The sequence below is a fragment of the Oratosquilla oratoria genome, chromosome 20 (genome assembly GCF_046742065.1).
Source record: "Oratosquilla oratoria isolate Oo_2021 chromosome 20, ASM4674206v1, whole genome shotgun sequence".
NCBI classification, from domain to species: domain Eukaryota; kingdom Metazoa; phylum Arthropoda; class Malacostraca; order Stomatopoda; family Squillidae; genus Oratosquilla; species Oratosquilla oratoria.
The window spans coordinates 41,378,003-41,395,829 of record NC_134796.1 but is presented as its reverse complement, the minus strand read 5'-3'; the positions used below and the strand labels follow the sequence as shown (position 1 = coordinate 41,395,829).

At 41.9% G+C, this 17,827-nt stretch overlaps 1 protein-coding gene across 4 annotated transcripts in view; it reads left to right on the top strand.

The window, feature by feature from the left end:
* IleRS-m (Isoleucyl-tRNA synthetase, mitochondrial) overlaps positions 1-17,827 on the top strand; it is a 39,887-nt gene that overhangs the window by 14,267 nt on the left and 7,793 nt on the right. For 3 of the 4 annotated variants that reach the window (XM_076203892.1, XM_076203891.1, XM_076203890.1), the window contains exons 12-15: positions 5,081-5,244; positions 6,174-6,317; positions 9,467-9,686; positions 16,924-17,030. In XM_076203892.1, coding sequence (XP_076060007.1) covers positions 5,081-5,244; positions 6,174-6,317; positions 9,467-9,686; positions 16,924-17,030 — 635 coding nt within the window. Of the gene's footprint in view, positions 1-5,080; positions 5,245-6,173; positions 6,318-9,466; positions 9,687-16,923; positions 17,031-17,212; positions 17,670-17,827 lie in introns of those variants that run through there. The other variant, XM_076203893.1, reaches the window with a different exon arrangement.

The window sequence follows — 17,827 nt, the reverse complement described above, 5'->3', positions numbered from 1 at the left end:
GGGAAAAAGCCTTGGTATATGTATGTATTATTATTATTATTATTATTATTATTGTATGTACTTTTTTTTATTCTTAATTTTTAATACCCTGTCTGGGATAGGCTACATGTTATTGTGAGGTATAAGTTACTCAATAACATTCAGCTGATATTTTAGGAACTATATGTTGCATCCCTATGGACCAGAGTCACACATCATTTTGTCTATGTTAAAGGAAATCTCTACTCATAGAGAAATGATGCTACTTTATTGTACTGTGACTGTCTATCCGTATGCTGCCCCCCACCACCTCTTAATGCTGTCTTGTACCACTTCTTTGAGTATGTATTTCCATTTTTGCCTCTGTTCCCTGTGGTAGGGGGAAGAAAGAATACTGCCACTGAGTTTTCCCACTCGGGTCTTAAAAGGAAGCTAAAACAGGACAGAGTAATGGGATTAGGTATACTGCTCTTTGTAACCCTATTTAAATGAGAAGTCAAGGCATAAGAGTGTGTGGGATGAGTTTTCCAACCACAACCTTAAGGTTTGGATCTTTTAATGTGTAGGGGTGTAGTACAGATGAGAATGAAAAGGAAGAGATAGTATGTTTGTGAGAAGGAAGATGGATGTGTAGGCATTAAGTGAAACTAAGTTGAAAGGGAGGGGTGATTATGAGTTTGGGAGTGTAGTGGGGAGGGTGTCTGGAGTGAGGAGAGTGTGAGGGAGGGAAGAGGTGGCTCTACTAGTAAGTGGAGAGGTAGGTAAGCATGTGGAGTATGAGGTTTCTTCAAGGTTAATGTGGACAAAGGTGAGACTGGACAGGGGGATGTGAGTCTCTATAAGTACACATGGGCCTGGTAGTGAGAAGAGAGTGGTAGAGGAAAGGGAAGCTTTTTGGATAGATTACAAAGGATTACAAAGGCGGAGCATGCCGACAGGAGACCTTTTGATCCATATCTAGGTCGGATGCGAAAAAAAAAATCATATTAATAATAAAATAATAAATAAAAACTATGATAATGTAAATAACAAATAAAATACACAAATAAATGCATAGGTATAGTTAAATAATAAACAAACAGGTAAATAGTAAATAATAATAAATTGACATATAACTAATAATAAATAAAAATCAGACAGACAAATGATAACAAAACAAAAACAAATAATATAAGATAAATTATAATCATTACAGCATCTTACTTAGGTATTTATCTAAATGATTCTTAAAGCTTCGAACTGAACTACATTGCACTACCTGTGCAGGAAGTTTATTCCATTCATTAACTACACGGTTGGCAAAGTTGTTTCTACCTACTTCCAAATTGAATCTATTTCCGGACAGTTTAACCCCTTCCATACGGTGCCGCACACGTAGGCGTCATGGACTTAGATCTCGGTGGCAGCAACCAATGCCAGCCGTACGACGTGTCGTAATAATACTCGCATCATAAAATATAGTCACCGCTTATATCGATCGTTCTCTCTTCACCCGTGAATTTTGATAACCATAGAAAATGCGATTACAAAAGAATTAGAAAGAATGTCATTATGGAGGGGCGACTACAATAAATATAATCAAGACGCCGATATGGCAGCCTCGCGAATACACTCGCTCCCCATGACGCCTACTTGTGCGGCACCGTATGGAAGGGGTTAAGACCATTGTTTCTTGTCTGATTCTCATTCACTGTGAAAATTTTGCCACTTTTGATGTCAATTCCCTTTAGAATCTTAAAGACCTGTATTAAGTCACCTCTGAGTCTACGCTTTTTTAGGGAAAACAGATTCATATGTTTTAGTCGATTTTCGTATGATTTATTTTTGATATTTGGAATCAGTTTTGTGGCTCGCCGTTGTACTCTTTCCAATCTGTCAATGTCTTTAATGAGATTCGGTGACCATACGGAAACAGCATATTCCAAATGTGGACGAACTAACGATTTATATAGCTTGTTAATGAGTGATGGACTTTTGAAATCAAAAGATCGCGCAATCAGTCCTAGAATCTTATTTGCTTTCTCAGAGGCTGAAATACACTGCTTGGATGATTTGAGGTCGTTACTGATAATTACGACGAGATCTTTTTCACTATCCACTTTTGTTAACGAATTTCCAAATAACTTGTAATCGTACTTACTGTTATTTTTACCAATGTGCATTACCTTGCATTTACTTGTGTTAAATTTCATTAGCCACTTTTCAGACCATTGCTGTAATTGATCTAAATCTTCTTGAATATCTAATTGGTTTGAGTGATCATTTGCCACTCCGCACAGTTTTGTATCATCAGCAAATTTGGAAACAGTAGATTTTAGTCCATGGTCTATATCATTTATATATACTATGAATAGAAGTGGCCCAAGAACGGAACCCTGAGGAACTCCACTTGCAACACTTTTCCATCCAGAAGTTTTTCCATTTAAAACAACTCTCTGTTTTCGATCATTCAACCAATTACTAGTCCAACCTAATAGGCTACCACTTATTCCATGCAAAGCTAATTTAGTAAGTAGTCTTTCGTGTGGGACGGTATCAAAAGCTTTTGCAAAGTCTAGATATATCAAATCTATATTGTTTCTTTTGTGATTTAAATGAATGCATAGAGAGTTTTGAGAGCAACGTCAGGGTAGTGGTATTGAGAGATCTCAGTGCCAGAGTAGGGTAATAAACCACTTGATGGAATGGTAGGGAAGTTTGGAGTTTTGCAGTGTCAGTGTTGTTGCACTGATGTGTATGACACGTAAGAGGGTAAAGGGGAGTGGAGTATGTAGGGGATGGAATGGGTGGGAGTGGTTTCTATGCCTCTGTTGTCTTTTGGCTACCTCCTGTGTAAGGGGGAAAAAGCCTTTGGTATAAAAAAAAAAAAAAAAAAATTAAGATATACACTTGATGGTATGTAATGAAGGTCAGTTCCACATTCAGAAAGGTCATTTGGGATTCAGGTGAATCCCTTCATCCTTGTGTTACTTTTTATATGTGTTGTTGTTACTGTTGTCATTCTCTAGACTGTCTGGCTGGGCAGCTCCACCTCCCTGAGGAATGCCATGACCGGAATGGGGTTTTCCCACAAATCCTTTATAGAGTGTATATTGTGTTGTTGGCCTGCATGATTGTGTACAGTGCAACCTTCCATAATGTGTTGTATAGTATAGGATGAAGTGTTGTATCCTGGATAGTTAACTGTGATGTGGTCATCCAGCTTCTTCAGGTAGTTTAGGAGGGCTGGATGGTGGGTACACCAGTCTGGCCAGGTGGACTCTGTCCTTTCGGGGGAAAGAGGACTCAGAGGGATGTATATCAGAGGGTCTGGCATGCACTAATGTATTCTTTCAGTTTGTTGATGAAGTAATGAATGATATTATTATGTATATGCTTTTGGAGGCTGGTGTTTGGTGGTTGTGGAGGAAGAGAAGAGGGTATTTGTATGTGATATAGGTATTTGTGTGTTGTTTTGATGTTTCTTGGCATGCATGGGTGTTCTGCTATGTAATTTAGTGGGTGTGCTGTGTTTGTGGAGGTTGTGGCAAGTGTTTGTGTATTCCTTGACTGAGGACTTTCATTTCATGGTATATGTTATGCCAAGAGTCTTAGGTGTATGTGTGTGAAGTATGAAAGTGTTGTCGACATAAAGGCATGGTATGTATTTGTCTTATGCTGTCCAGTTGGTGAGAAGTGAGGCTGGTTGGTTGTTGCTATTTTGAGTCTATTTATAGTATTTATTTACCTAGTTGTATTATACGGGAAGGGAGATATGCTTGTGGTGACCTGTCTTTGTATCTCTCAGCATCAAGTTTTTTCTTAAAATCTTGTATAGTGTTTGCACACACTGTTTCGTTGTCTAATTTATTCCATGTATCTATCACACTGTGTGGGAAGCTGTTCCTTTTTAAATTTCCTCTGTAACTATCTTTTTTTAGTTTCTTTTCATGACCTCTCATTTTACTGTCGTCCCATATTAACAAGTCATCCCTATCTAACCCTTCCATTCCTTTCATTATTCTTTAGATAGTCAGCAGGTCACCTCTTTCTCTTCTCTGTTCCAAAATTGGTAGTTCTAATTTGGACAGTCTTTGCTCATATGTTAGTTTGGAAAGAGTTGGTGCTAGTTTGGTTGTTGCTCTTTGTAACCTTTCTAGATTTTTAATGTTCTTTTTGGTACTGGGTGTTGAATGTGTCAAGGTATGGTTGTAGTATTTCTGCATTACGGTGTGTGCATGTACTTGTTAGTCATATGCGTAAGAAGAGATATGTATTTCTGAGGTGTTGGGTGTGGGTATATTGTGCATGTACTGTATAGGTTAAAGAGTGTGGGGGATAGAACTGTTCCCTGTGATACTCCATTCTTAAAGTTTTTGGTGTGCAGTGATTGACCATTATATGACACATAGGCATTTCAACCTGCCAGATAATTGGCCAGCCATTTCTTGGTATTCTTGTGCATATTTGTCTTATATATTTTGTTTGTGAGATTGTGACAGAGATGTCATCAAAAGCTGTACTAATGTCTAGAGTTACGAGAAACGTTCAGTGTGGGGCCTTATTTGAATTGATGGCATCAAAAACTTTGTGTGAGGTTAATCAGAAGAGTATTTGTGGATTATAATGGTATAAAACCATGTTGTGATTGAGTAAGGGGGTTATGTGGTGTGGTGAGTTGTAGTATGAGGCATTCTGTGACTTAGGAGGGGGTGCAGAGAAGTGTAATTTGGCTGATGTTGTTGACAGATGTGGTTAATGCTAGACAATTCAGCTTTTATCTGCAAAGCAAGGTAGCTAGGTATGGGAAAAGAGTATACTTATTGCCTCCCAACTGAATAAAATAATGGTTTTAGAACAAAATGTATAAAGAGTATAACCATGCTGAAAAAGTACCCCTACTGTGGATGTGCTGTGTTTTGTTGCATCGCTTCTGACTCAGGGTAATGGACAGGAAACAGGGATGACCCATCATCCACAAGGAGCTAAGGAAACAAGGATGGTGGTTGGTTGGGAGTGGGTGCATGCCTTTGACTTGGCTACCTCCCTTGTAAGGGCAAAGAACCCCTTGTTATATAGATAGAAACCTGGTAATAACTTCGTTTTTCTTTAATGGTTACAGGGCTCAGACATACTAGATATATGGTTTGACTCTGGAAGCTCATGGCATTGTGTACTTGAAGGAAAACCAGCTGATTTATATTTGGAGGGAGTTGACCAGTTCAATGGGTGGTTTCAGTCCTCCCTTTTGACATCGGTGGCCTCAACAGGACGAAGTCCCTACAGGTTTGTGACTATTTTGGATACTTGCTCTCCCCATTAGTATAAAGATGTGCTCACTGTATGTTTTACATATTTTTCCATGTATATCATTAAGTTGATTGCATTTGTAAATATCAGTGAGTTGATAAAATTATTTAATAAACCACTTCAGTATGAGTCAAATTCTCGTGTTTAGTATTGGATGCCTTATGTACAATTCATTACTTTACTCGCATTATAAAATATAAAGTCACTGCTGTATTACTCATTCTCTTTTACTCTGAGTAATAATAATAATGATAATAATAAACACAGAAAATGTGGTCAAACCAGTTCACAGAATCCAGGGGTAACTCATGTACAGCTACAAAAAGAAATATATAATCAAGATACCGACACTGGCATCCTTGTGTATCCACTCATGCCTTATGACGCCTACGTAGGCATCATCGTACCAGAGTGGTTAACTGAAATGTTTAAGTAATCGTTACATTCTGGACTGTCAGTACACAGTTGTTTTTTGTATGTAAATGTGTTTTTTATATATATTTTATGTGGTCAAATTAATTATTATAGCAAAGATTTCTCTCACTAATCATTATTTTATGCATTTTCACACATGGGAAGCTGACAACTAGCAATTTATCTACTCTTCCCCCTCCTCCCCCGCCTCCTCCTTCCCCCTCCTCCTCCTCCTCCTCCTTCCCCCTCCTCCTCCTCCTCCTCCTCCGCCTCCTCCTCCCCCTCTTCCTCCTCCTCCTCCTCCTCCCCATCTATGGAGTCCTAAGAATGGTAAAGGAGAGATTGAAGGAAGGCAGCAGAAACAAGGGAGGGGAGTGGAGTGTATTAGGGATGGAATGAGTAGGAATGGTTTTTATGCCTTTGTTTTTTGGCTACCTCCCTTGATCGTTCTTATAGTCGTATATTAAAAAGAAATTCTATCCTTTTCACAGAAAGCTGTATGTTCATGGATTTACTTTGGATGAACAAGGGCAGAAGATGAGCAAATCTCTAGGTAACGTTGTTGACCCAGAAATCGTAACGGACGGCGGCAAAAACCTAAAGAAAAATCCAGCATATGGAGCAGATGTTTTGAGGTGATAAAGTGTTTTATTAGTTTGATGTTCTTATGATAATTATTTGGTTTAACATTGTGAACTCCCTTCTATCAGGAGGCTAGGATGGTGCCCCTTACAAAGGACTTTAGAGCATGGAATTTAATGAACTATGCCTTTGGTCCAACTCATTCACGACAGGGTTTGAATCGCTGTCACCTCAACCTACATTGCAAATAGCAATGCTCTAACTTGTTTGGCCAGCAACCATCCTATGATAATGGCATCAATTAATCAGTCCTTAACCCCAGATCTCTTTTGTAGGAGACCTATGGTTCATAGGTAATGGACAACAGCCTATAAGTCACAGAAGTATTATTACATTGTTGTCTGGGTATAGAGTATTGTAGAATGAGGTGCCAAGATAAGAGAGTGGGGGGAGGGAGTGGAGTATGTTAGGGATGGAATGGATGGGAGTGGTTTTTATGCCTTTGTTTTTTGGCTACCTCCCTTGTAAGGGGGAAAAAACCTTTGGTATATGTATATATTTTTGTATAGTTTGTAAAGTGTTGTATGTTTTGCTGATTTTTGTGAACCAAGCTACGGAAATGTAGTTGATAGTGGTTCTTAAGAATTGTGTATAGGCTGTGATTAGAGTTCCTTGTCAGAGATCTTTATTTGTGATTGATTTTAGTTAATTTATTTTGTTGATTTTTACTGTCAGCGCTTCAATATGCAGGTTGAATGTCAAATGAATATTGAAACTCAAAGATTAGAATTTTAGGGTTCTTTTCCTTAGGAAGGATGTGGCCATTTAATTCCAACGTTATGTATTTACCTAGTTGTATTTTACGGGAAGGGGAGCTACGCTAGTGGTGTCCCGCCTTTGTATCTCGCAGTGTCTAGTTTGCTCTTAAATTCATGAATGGTTTTTGCACACTCTTTTTTCATCCAGTTTGTTCCAAGTGTCCACCACTCTATGTGGAAAACTGTTCTTCAGATCTCTTCTATAACTATGTTTTTTGACTTTCTTTCCATGTCCTCTTGTGTTTCTCTTGTCCCAATTCAACGAGTCCTCTCTATCAAGTATTTCTGTGCCCTTCATGATTCTATAGATGGTCAGTAGGTCGCCTCTCTCTCTTCTTTGCTCCAGAGTTGGTAACTCCAATTTAGCCAGTCTCTTCTCATGGTTGTCAAGAGTGAACAATGTTTATGATGATTTCTGGGGTGAATCTTCTATTCTATTATTTCTGAGCCATTGCTCTACTTGTCAGCTTGGATGTTCTTGGCTGCTATTTTGTAATTGCTGTGCTTAATTATTATTGTGAGGTTATCTATGTAGGACAGCCTAATACTAGGCTATAATACACCATTACATATTTCAGCTGAGGTTTGGTGAACGAAATGTTATCACACACATACCAAAGGCCTTTTCCCCCTTATAAGGGAGGTAGCCAAAAAGCAAAGGCATAAAATCCACTCCCATTTATTCTATCCCCATATACTCCACTCCCATCCACCCCCCTCCCTCCTTCTCATCTTGGCTCCTCCTGGATGATGGGTCATCCCTGCATCTCGCCCACTGCCCTGCATCAGAAGCAGTGTTGCAAGACACAGCACATCCACAGCAAGACCGCTTAATTAAATTGGTGACCCCCCTCTCTGTCCCCTAATGCAGAAATGGAGAAGACAGGGAGAGATGTTATAATAACTGATATCAGCTACAGTAACATGATTACTGGTCCTTACATATCAAACCACTTTATTTCACCGTCTTCATATACTAATACCATAAACTTGACCAGATAGATGCTATATATAATGTATGTATACACCAATGACCTTTACCTCCATGTCCGAGTCATGATATGCCTCGACTCTTTACAGGAGAAAAATACAGATGGGGGATCCCAAGTCCTCCTACTCTGCCTCCATTGAATTTTCTTTTGTACAATGCACATAGGAACATGGTAATGGCATTCTCATCCCACATTACAGGAGCATAGGAGGTGTCCCTGTAGAAACAAGGGATAAGAGTTAAAGAGTGCTCGGCATTAATTTACGAGTGAAGATTCGGCTTCCTGTAGAAGAATGCTGTGTAAATGGTTCATAGGTATACTCCCCTAAATTTTGGCTGCCTTATGGGGGCTATTCACAAGCATTTATTATGATATACTGGATGAAACAATAGTGTGTGCAAAAACTATACACGAATTTAAGAGCAAACAAGACACTGCGAGATACAAAGACGGGACACCTCGAGCATAGTTCCCCTTCCTATAAGATACAATTAGTTAAATACAGAGGTCTGGCACATGATTGTCCATTTTTTACTCATGTTAACCATTAATTGTATGTAAAAAAAAGGTACTCATGTAATTGTCAACCCTGAATATAAATGAAGTGATGGGGGCCAACTATCCTCAGCCATTGGGCCCTGCTGTGGATGTGCTGTGTCTTGCTGCATTGCTTCTGACTCAGGTAGCATTGGGTTGAAACTAAGAGATTTTCTAGAAGGGGAAACAAATGGGTATGGGATGGGTGTAAGGTGGCCGCATGCCTTGGCTGGCTACCTACCTAGTGAGGGGGAGAAACCTTTTGATATACAGTGAGACCTCTCATTAACGGACGTTAATTAGCTGTGTTTTCGCTGTGTTTTTGGTGCTGTTGTTTAGTGCGTGCAATCACTATGCCACCCAAAAACCACTCCAAAACACCGAAAACACCGCAAACACAGCTAATTAATATCCGTTAATGAGAGGTCTCACTGTATAGATATATGAGTATATAGTGTAGCTCTGTAGACATACATACATACATATATCAAGGATTTTTCCCCCTTACAAGGGAGGTAGCCAAAAAGGAAAAGGCATAAAAGCCATTCCCACCCATTCCATCCCTAAATACACTCCACTCCCCTCCACCCTCCCTCTTATCTTAGCACCTCCTGGATGATGGGTCATCCCTGCACCTTGTCCACTGTCCAGGGTCAGAGGCAGTGTCGCAAGACACAGCACATCCACAGCAAGGCCGCTTCATTAAATCAGTGACCCCCCCTCTCCATTCCCCCAAGGCAGAAAAGGAGAAGACGGGGAGAAATCCCTTCAGGCTGTGTCAAATTTCCTCACACATACTACCTCACCATACCAGATTTTTTTTTTAAAGGACTGCAGATTTAAATTCTTTCATAGGTGGTGGGTTGCTGGACACGTAACAAACAATACAAACCTGAGTGTTGGGCCCAAAATTCTTCAGCAGAGTAATGATCAAGTTCAGAAAGTAAGGAGTGTCATATGGTTCCTGCTGTCAATGCTTCATGGCTATAAACCAGACGAGCATAGCCTGCCTGTGTCGGATCTCCGTCTCGTTGATCAGTATATGCTTCATATTCTGTACGAACATATTCTTCAGGTGAGTTTCTGTGTATAATATTCTTGTGTTTGGTTGACAGTATAATTGAAACCATTCTGCTCTATGGAAAGTGTCAGAGCTGTGTCTGCAGGTGGTGGTACCCAGGTAATGAAAGGAGGATGAACCCACCAGAGGAACCAAACCACCATCCAGAGCAGTTCTCTCTCTCTCTCTCTCTCTCTCTCTCTCTCTCAATCTCTCTCTCTCCTCTCTATCTCTCCTCTCTCTCAATCTCTTTCTCTCTCCTCTCTCTCAATCTCTCTCTCTCTCTCTCTGTACATATATGTATATTAAACTTTTATTTTACTCATGTGCTCCTACATCTACATTATTTAATATATGTGTGTATATATATATATATATATATATATATATATATATATATTTATATATATACACACACGCACAGTTTGCTATTCCATCCAGGCCATGCGATTTCCTGACATCAAGGTTCATTATTTGGTCCATTATTTCTTTCCGTCTTACTATTATTTCCCTCAATGAAGGGGGGGGGGGGGGTCACTTCTCTCATTCCATCCTGATATACATTTTTTATAGTGAAAACTGACTTGAAGTGTTTGCTCATGACTTCAGCCATTTCTGTATCTTCTGTGTATTCCATATTCCCTTGGGCATAGTTTCACTGTTTCCTGTTTGTTTTTTAGTTTACCATTTGCATATCTAGAATATTTTTGGCTGATCCTTACATTTTCTTCCCTGCATACTTTTACATATTTGTTCCTTTGGTTTATATATATTTGCCACTTTCTAGGTTTTTTGTCCTTTCTCCATCTTTTCCAAGCTTTATATCCTCTGTGTTTTGCTTCACTGCACCTTCTGTTAAACCAACACTTAATATACACCTTTTCCTGTTTATCCACTCCTTTTTTATAGATTTCTAAGTGGACTCCACAGCAGCCCTGGCCACCCTCGACTTGTGTGTGAGATGGTGGCTAAATCGGAGCAGGTGACCAAAATGACCCAAAATTGAAAAAAATCTCAAAGGGGTATCCCCATAAATTTTGCTGAAATTCCAAAGGTGACTGATTTGGCCCAAACTTAGCCCACAGGGAGGGAGTCAGCCACATTACACAGCGAGGTAGATTCGAAGAGCCTGGGCTCAAGGGCGTGGTGGTGGGGCCCCTCCAAATTTACACCTTTACATCCACTTTTCATTTTTGGGCCTCTTGTACTATTGGCCTGAGTGCTGTCCAAGTGGACTCCACAGCAGCCCTGTCCACCCTCAACATGTGGGTGAGATGGTGGTTAAATTGGAACAGGTGACCAAAATGACACAAAATTGAACAATTTTACTGAAATTGCAAAGGTCACCAATTTGGCCCAATCTTACCCCACAGGGAGAGAGTCTATGGAGTCACCAATGTAGAGTCACCAATGTAGACTCCACTACTGGTCACCAATGTTACTTTTGTATATTTACCTAGTTGTATTTTAATGTTCACTCCTTGCCAGCTTACCTGCTTTTTCTATGTCTTCTACTACCATTTCTGATCTTAGTTTTATCTTTAGGGGTCGATTTTTTTCCCTTAGAATAATGTCCCATCCTATACACATCATCTATATCTTTCTCTACTTCCTGATCACCATCTTTTATTTCTTTTAAGATTGCTGTTTCTTTTTCTTCTTTTTCTCTCATGTACCATGCCAGACCATGTTTTTCCTTTAGTCCATATACTGTACCACAATACATTTTTTCTATACACTGCATCTATCCATCCAATTTTTCTATCCACTGCATCTATCCACCCAAATTGCCTTTTCTTTAATTACTTGAATGAGTGTATACTTTGCATCTTCCTCCATCTGTTGTTGGACTATTTCTTTAAAGTAAGCCAAGTGTCCAGCCTGAAATGAGTGAGAGGGAGAGAAAGGTATTGGAGGTTTTTCAAAAAGGGGAGGCAGAACACACCATTTAGTTTGCAGTGGTATGATTCCCTTGGGCACATTTGGAATGAGCACTTCCATGTTCAGTGCCAACAGCTAGTGGTGTTCTCATCAGAATGCACCTGTCAGAACATTTAGTTCACCGTGGCATATTGACCCTTAAGCACACTTGGGATGAACACTTCCGTGCTCAGTGCAGACAGCTGGTACTACTTCATAAAGAACAGCTATCCTCCAGAAGAATAGCTAGGATATTTAAAGTCAATTCCATGACTGATCTCTGTTTATTCAAAATGCTGATGATACTATGTACAACAATGGTGATGAGATTCTTAATTATTTGTTTTTGGTGTACAATAGTATGGTTTTTGTATCATACATATGTATCCTTGTTATGGAATATAGAGGAACAGTTTTTTCTTTATTTACAAGAGAAATGAAATTGTTGGAATGAAAATATACATATATGAATATATGAAATGAGTGAACACAAATGCTGTGTTAAGGGGTGACCAAATTCTTGACCTGGTCCAGAAGTGTGATACTTGACAGTCATACAAGTCTAAGGGGGAACTTTACATGTTGGCTACAGAACACTACAGAACTCTCCCCTTAGTGACGAGGTAGGAGGAACGATATCTGTTTCTTCTTTGTAGTGTGCTTGTGGTTTGTAGCCTGTGTGTCTGGAGGTGCCGGAAGACTAACGGGATCTTGTGTGTTGTGCGAGAGGAGGTATGCAGGCTTGGCGCGGTCCATGGGGATTACACCAGTTGTTGTGGCGGCGGTGGCTGCGGCGGAGGCAGCGGTTGTAGTGGCGGCAGCGATGGTGGCTACAGCTGCAGTGGCGGCTGCGGCTGCAGTGGCGGCGGCGGCGATGGCTGCGGCTGCACTGGCGGCAGCGGCGATGGCTGCGGCTGCACTGGCGATAGCGGCGATGGCTGCGGCTGCACTGGCGACAGCGGCGATGGCTGCGGCTGCACTGGCGACAGCGGCGATGGCTGCGGCTGCACTGGCGACAGCGGCGATGGCTGCGGCTGTACTGGCGACAGCGGCGATGGCTGCGGCTGCACTGGCGGCAGCGGCGGTGGTTGCGGCTGCACTGGCGGCAGCGGCGGTGGCTGCGGCTGCACTGGCGGCAGCGGCGGTGGTTGCGGCTGCACTGGCGACAGCGGCGATGGCTGCAGCTGCACTGGCGGCAGCGGCGATGGCTGCGGTTGCACTGGCGACAGTGGCGATGGCTGTGGCTGCACTGACGACAGCGGCGATGGCTGCGGCTGCACTGGCGACAGCGGCGATGGCTGCGGCTGCACTGGCGACAGCGGCGATGGCTGCGGCTGCACTGGCGACAGTGGCGATGGCTGCGGCTGCATTGGCGACAGTGGCTATGGAGCGGCGGCTACGGCGTCCACCTTCAAGTGCCGGTGTCGGCGAGAAAACTACGTTCCGAGGAGCCATTTTTGTCGAAGCTCCTGCTGGTCCCTTCGGCAATAATGGCAGCTGTATCGCATGCTGAGTCGTCATTTTTTCGGGTTCGGTTAGGTGAAAGGGGTATCGGGTGAAGATGCTTTGGAGATGGTGTCCGTGACTTCCTGTGGTTGATCATCCGTCATGCTTACGTGGTTAGTATGTAAGCGATATTCACGGGCAGCGGGGTTGGTCAGAGCAGTCCGGGGCTAGGCAGGCCGGGGCGGCGGAGCTGGGCTGGGCTGGGCACGCCCAGGCGGCGGGACTAGGCTGGGCATCCCGGGGCGGTGGGGCTGAGCTGGGCATGCCGGAGCGGTGGGGCTGGGCACGCCTAGGCAGCGGGGCCGGGCGGGCAGGCCGGGGTGGCAGGGCTGGGCACGCCAGGGCGGCGGGCCTAGGCAGGCAGGACTGGGCTGGGCAGGCCGGGTTGGGCGGTCAGGCCAGGGCGGCGGAGGTGGGCTGGTACGCCGGGTCGGTGGGGCTGGGCTGGCCATGCCGGGACTGGCAAGCACTCTGTGGGTCACCAAATGTTGGGTCACCAGTGTAAACTCCACTACTGGTCGCCGATATTGGCTCTGCTCCGGCATTGCCTGTGTTACTTCAGGGTTATCAATGTGTACTCGCCAATGTATAGTCATCAATGTAGACTCCACTACTGGTCGCCAATGTTACTTCTGTGTGAAGTAAGCCAAGTGTCCAGCCTGAAACGAGTGACAGGGACAGAAAAGTATAGGAGTTTTTCAAAAAGGGGAGGCAGAACACACCATTTAGCTTGAGTGGTATGATTCCCTTGGGTACATTTGGAATGAGCGCACTATTCACTTTTGGGCCTCTGCTGTTGGGCTCAGTGGTGTCCAAGTGGACTCTACGGGAGCCTTGAATGCCCTTGATCTGTGGGTCAGATGACGGGTAAATCAGAGCAGGTGACCAAAATGACTCAAAATAAAAAAAAATCCATTAATTTTGCCGAAAATCCAAATGTGTCAGATTTGGCCCAAACTTACACCACAGGGATATAGTGCACAGCGACACCACAGTTGGATACAGTGCACAGCAACATAGATGAGAGGAGCCTGGGCCCAAGAGCGTGGCAGTGGCGCCCCTCCAAACTTGAGCCTTTTTACCCACTATTCACATTTGGGCCTCTGGTGCCTGTACTATTGGCCTCAGTGGTGTCCAGGTGGACTCCACAGAAGCCCTGGACGCCCCTCGACCAGTGAATGAGATGGCGGGTAAATCGGAACAGGTGACAAAAATTACCCAAAATTGAAAAAATCTCGAAGGTGTCCGATTTGGCCCAAACTTATTCCATAGGGAGGAAATTGGACACAGTGTACAGTGATATAGACGCGAGGGGCCTGGACACAAGGGCGTGGTGGTGGCGCCCCTCCATACTTGGGCCTTTTCACCCTCTATTCACTTTTGGGCCTCTGGCGCCCATGCTGTTGGCCTCAGTGCTGTCCAAGTGGACTCCACAGGAGCTCTGGATGCCCTTGCCCTGTGGGTCAGATGATGGGTAAATCGGAAGTGGTGACGAAAGTGACTCAAAATAAAAATAAAAAATCTGAAAGGAAACCATGAATTTTGCCAAAATTCCGGAGGTGTCCAATTTGGTCCAAACATACCCTACAGGGAGAGAGTTTGACACAGTGCATGGGGAGATAGACACAAGAGGCCTGGGCCCAAGGGCGAGGTGATAGCGCCCCTCCAAGTTGGGCCTTTTCACCCACTAATCACCTATAGGCCTCTGGCGCCCGTACTGTTGGCCGTTCATTTATTTTATATATTCATATATGTATATTTTCACTCCAGCAAATTCATTTCTCTTGTAAATAAAATAAAAATTGTTTCTCTATATCCTGTAACAAGGATATATATGTATTGTACAAAAATCATAAACTATTGTATACCAAAAGCAATTAAGAACCTGTGTGTGAGATGGTGCCCAAATCGGTGCAGGTGACCAAAATGACACAAAATCTAATTTCCGAAGGTGACCAACTTGGCCCAAAGTTACCCTACTGGGGGAGAGTTAGGCACAATGCACGGCAAGGTAGATGCGAAGAGCCTGGTCCAAAGGGCGTTGCAGTGGCACTCTTCCAAATTTGGGCCTTTTCAACCACATATAACTTTTGGGCCTCTGGGAACTGTACTGTTGGCCTAAGTGCTGTCCAACTGGACTCCACAGCATCCCTGGCCACCCTCGATGTGTGGGTGAGATGGTGTTTAAATCGGAGTAGGTGACCAAAATGACCCAAAATCGAAAAAAATCTGAAAGGGTCCCCATGAATTTTGCCAAAATTTGAAATGTTACCAATTTGGCCCAAACTTACACAGTCTACTGTATCTCCTGCTAGGTTTTCTTTGATTACCTTGATGACTGAATCTTGGGCATTTTCCTGGAATTGTTGATGAGTTATTTCTTAAAAAATTACCCTATCCTTTTCTCCATTCATTCCTGAGTTGTAAATCATTCTCTCCCATTTTTTTTCCCCAGTTTTTACAGTCATTTCCTGTATCTGTTCATTTACCTCTTTTTTATGGCCTCACCGTTAGTGTTATTATTTTTCAACCTCTTCATTTTTAAATTTTAACTCAGCCAGTTTTTTTAGTGCACTTACCTCTTCTTTTAATTCAGTTTTTACTTTTTTTAAGTCACTCTCTCCTTTGTTTATTTCTTGATTCGTCCTCCATAAATTGTTAGTCTCTTGCTTCTGTGATTCGTTCATAAGTCTCATCTCCCTCTCTATGTCTATAATTCAACTAAAAAGTCTTCTTTCATACCCACTAAATCCAGAAAAATGTCCCTCAGCACCACTGTCTAAGAGAAATCTTTTCATACCCAGAGGTGACCTGAAGCTCACATTTTGCTTCAGTCTTGCACCTATAGATGGCTCTGGTTATGTATGTGTGTGTGTATATATATATATATATATATACACACACAAAAGCAAGAGGAGAAAGACTTTGAAGTGTTGATAAAAAAACAACCTATCACCTGAGAGAGATATCAGCAGGATTGTGGGAGAGACATACAGACTACTGCAGAAGACTAAAGTGGCATTACACTATGTGGATGAAGAGATGATGAAAAAACTCATCAAAATCCTGATCCGTCCAAGACTGGAATATGTGCCAATAGTATGGTCCGTACACAGAGTGAAGGATATAAACAAGATTGAGAGAATACAAAGGGCATCAACCAAACTGGTCCCCAGCTTGGCAGATAAACCATATAAGGAAAGACTAAAAGTATTGGGTCTGCCAACTTTGAAAGATCAAAGAGAAAGAGTTGGTATGATTACAGTAATCAGGACACTAAAGGGGATAGGTTGCAGTGACAGAAGAGATCTGATTAAAGATGGAAGGGCTTTGAAAGGTTATGTAAGTTAAGAAAGACCATATGTCTAAAGGATGTGAAGAAATACATTTTTCCGTATACAGTACTGCCTCTCATTAAAGGACGTTAATTAGCTGTGTTTGCGGTGTTTTCGGTGTTTTTGGTGCTGTTGTTTAGTGCTTTGCAATCACTATGCCACCCAAAAACCACTCCAAATCAACGGATTATTCACATCAACAGACACCATTACCCCCCTTTTAGTCCATTAATGAGAGGTAGTACTGTAGATACATAGATATGTGGAATAGCTTTGAAGGTGATGTAGACCTTGCCACAAATTCAAACTCTACCAGATGCAATCATAACATAGAAGACACAAAACATTTCATACTGCTATACTCCACACTAGCACAATATCTCCTGAGATTTATTATCCTGACTGGAGGCTTTTACCAGTTTCCGAGGCTGCTGGTCTTCTCCAAGAGATACTAGTGTCAATGGATTATTTGATTGAATTAATTATTTCAGATCCAAAGTCACTATGAGGACTTCAGATACCATCGTGTCATCTTAGCAACCAATAATTTTGTAGCTGCCCAAGTATCAGCCTTTTACTTTTCATTGGTGAAAGATAGGTAAGTACAGTACTGAAATATTTTTTTTCTTTTTACATGTGCATCTTTTGTATAAAGAGTTTTACAAAATAAATCCAATACACTAGAATTACTGGAATACATATGTTATGAAGTTCTTACTACTGAATTGTAGTACAGTGAGTCCTCCTTATATGGTAATTCTTTATCTGGTAAATTCACAGTTACAGTATTTGGTAATTACTACCCTCGATTCTATATACGGTAAGAAAAATTCACAGATACGGTATCTGCTAGATATTTTGAAGAGGAAAGTACAGGGAGAAGGTACGTCTGCCATATCCTATTATTACATGTTATAACAGGTTTGGTGTACAGTAATTTCAATTTGTGGTAAGGTTTTCAGGAACGCATATGTACCGTATAACAAGGACTTACTGTATAAGTACATATATATACAGACACTCCTCAACTTACGTTTTAGTTACGTTCCGAACGGCCGAACATAAGTTGAAAATGAACGTAAGTTGTTACTGTACTATACATCCGTAAATTCTATTACCGTATCTTATAAAACACCCCTAAATCATTAATTATACACATAACATTGTAAAATAATAACATTAATTTCAAATAAATTAAATTCAAGCAACATAAATTGAGATGGTGGAGGAGGAGGAGAAGGAGGATGGGGCAAGGCACATTCAGTCTGTCGTTTGTGCCATGTAGACAATGGACGCAGCGTCATGCATAAGTATCGTTTGAACTATGGAGAGTGCGCTAAACTAAAAAATTCACCCAATATTTTTTTTTTTACAGTCAGTTCAAACATAAAATCG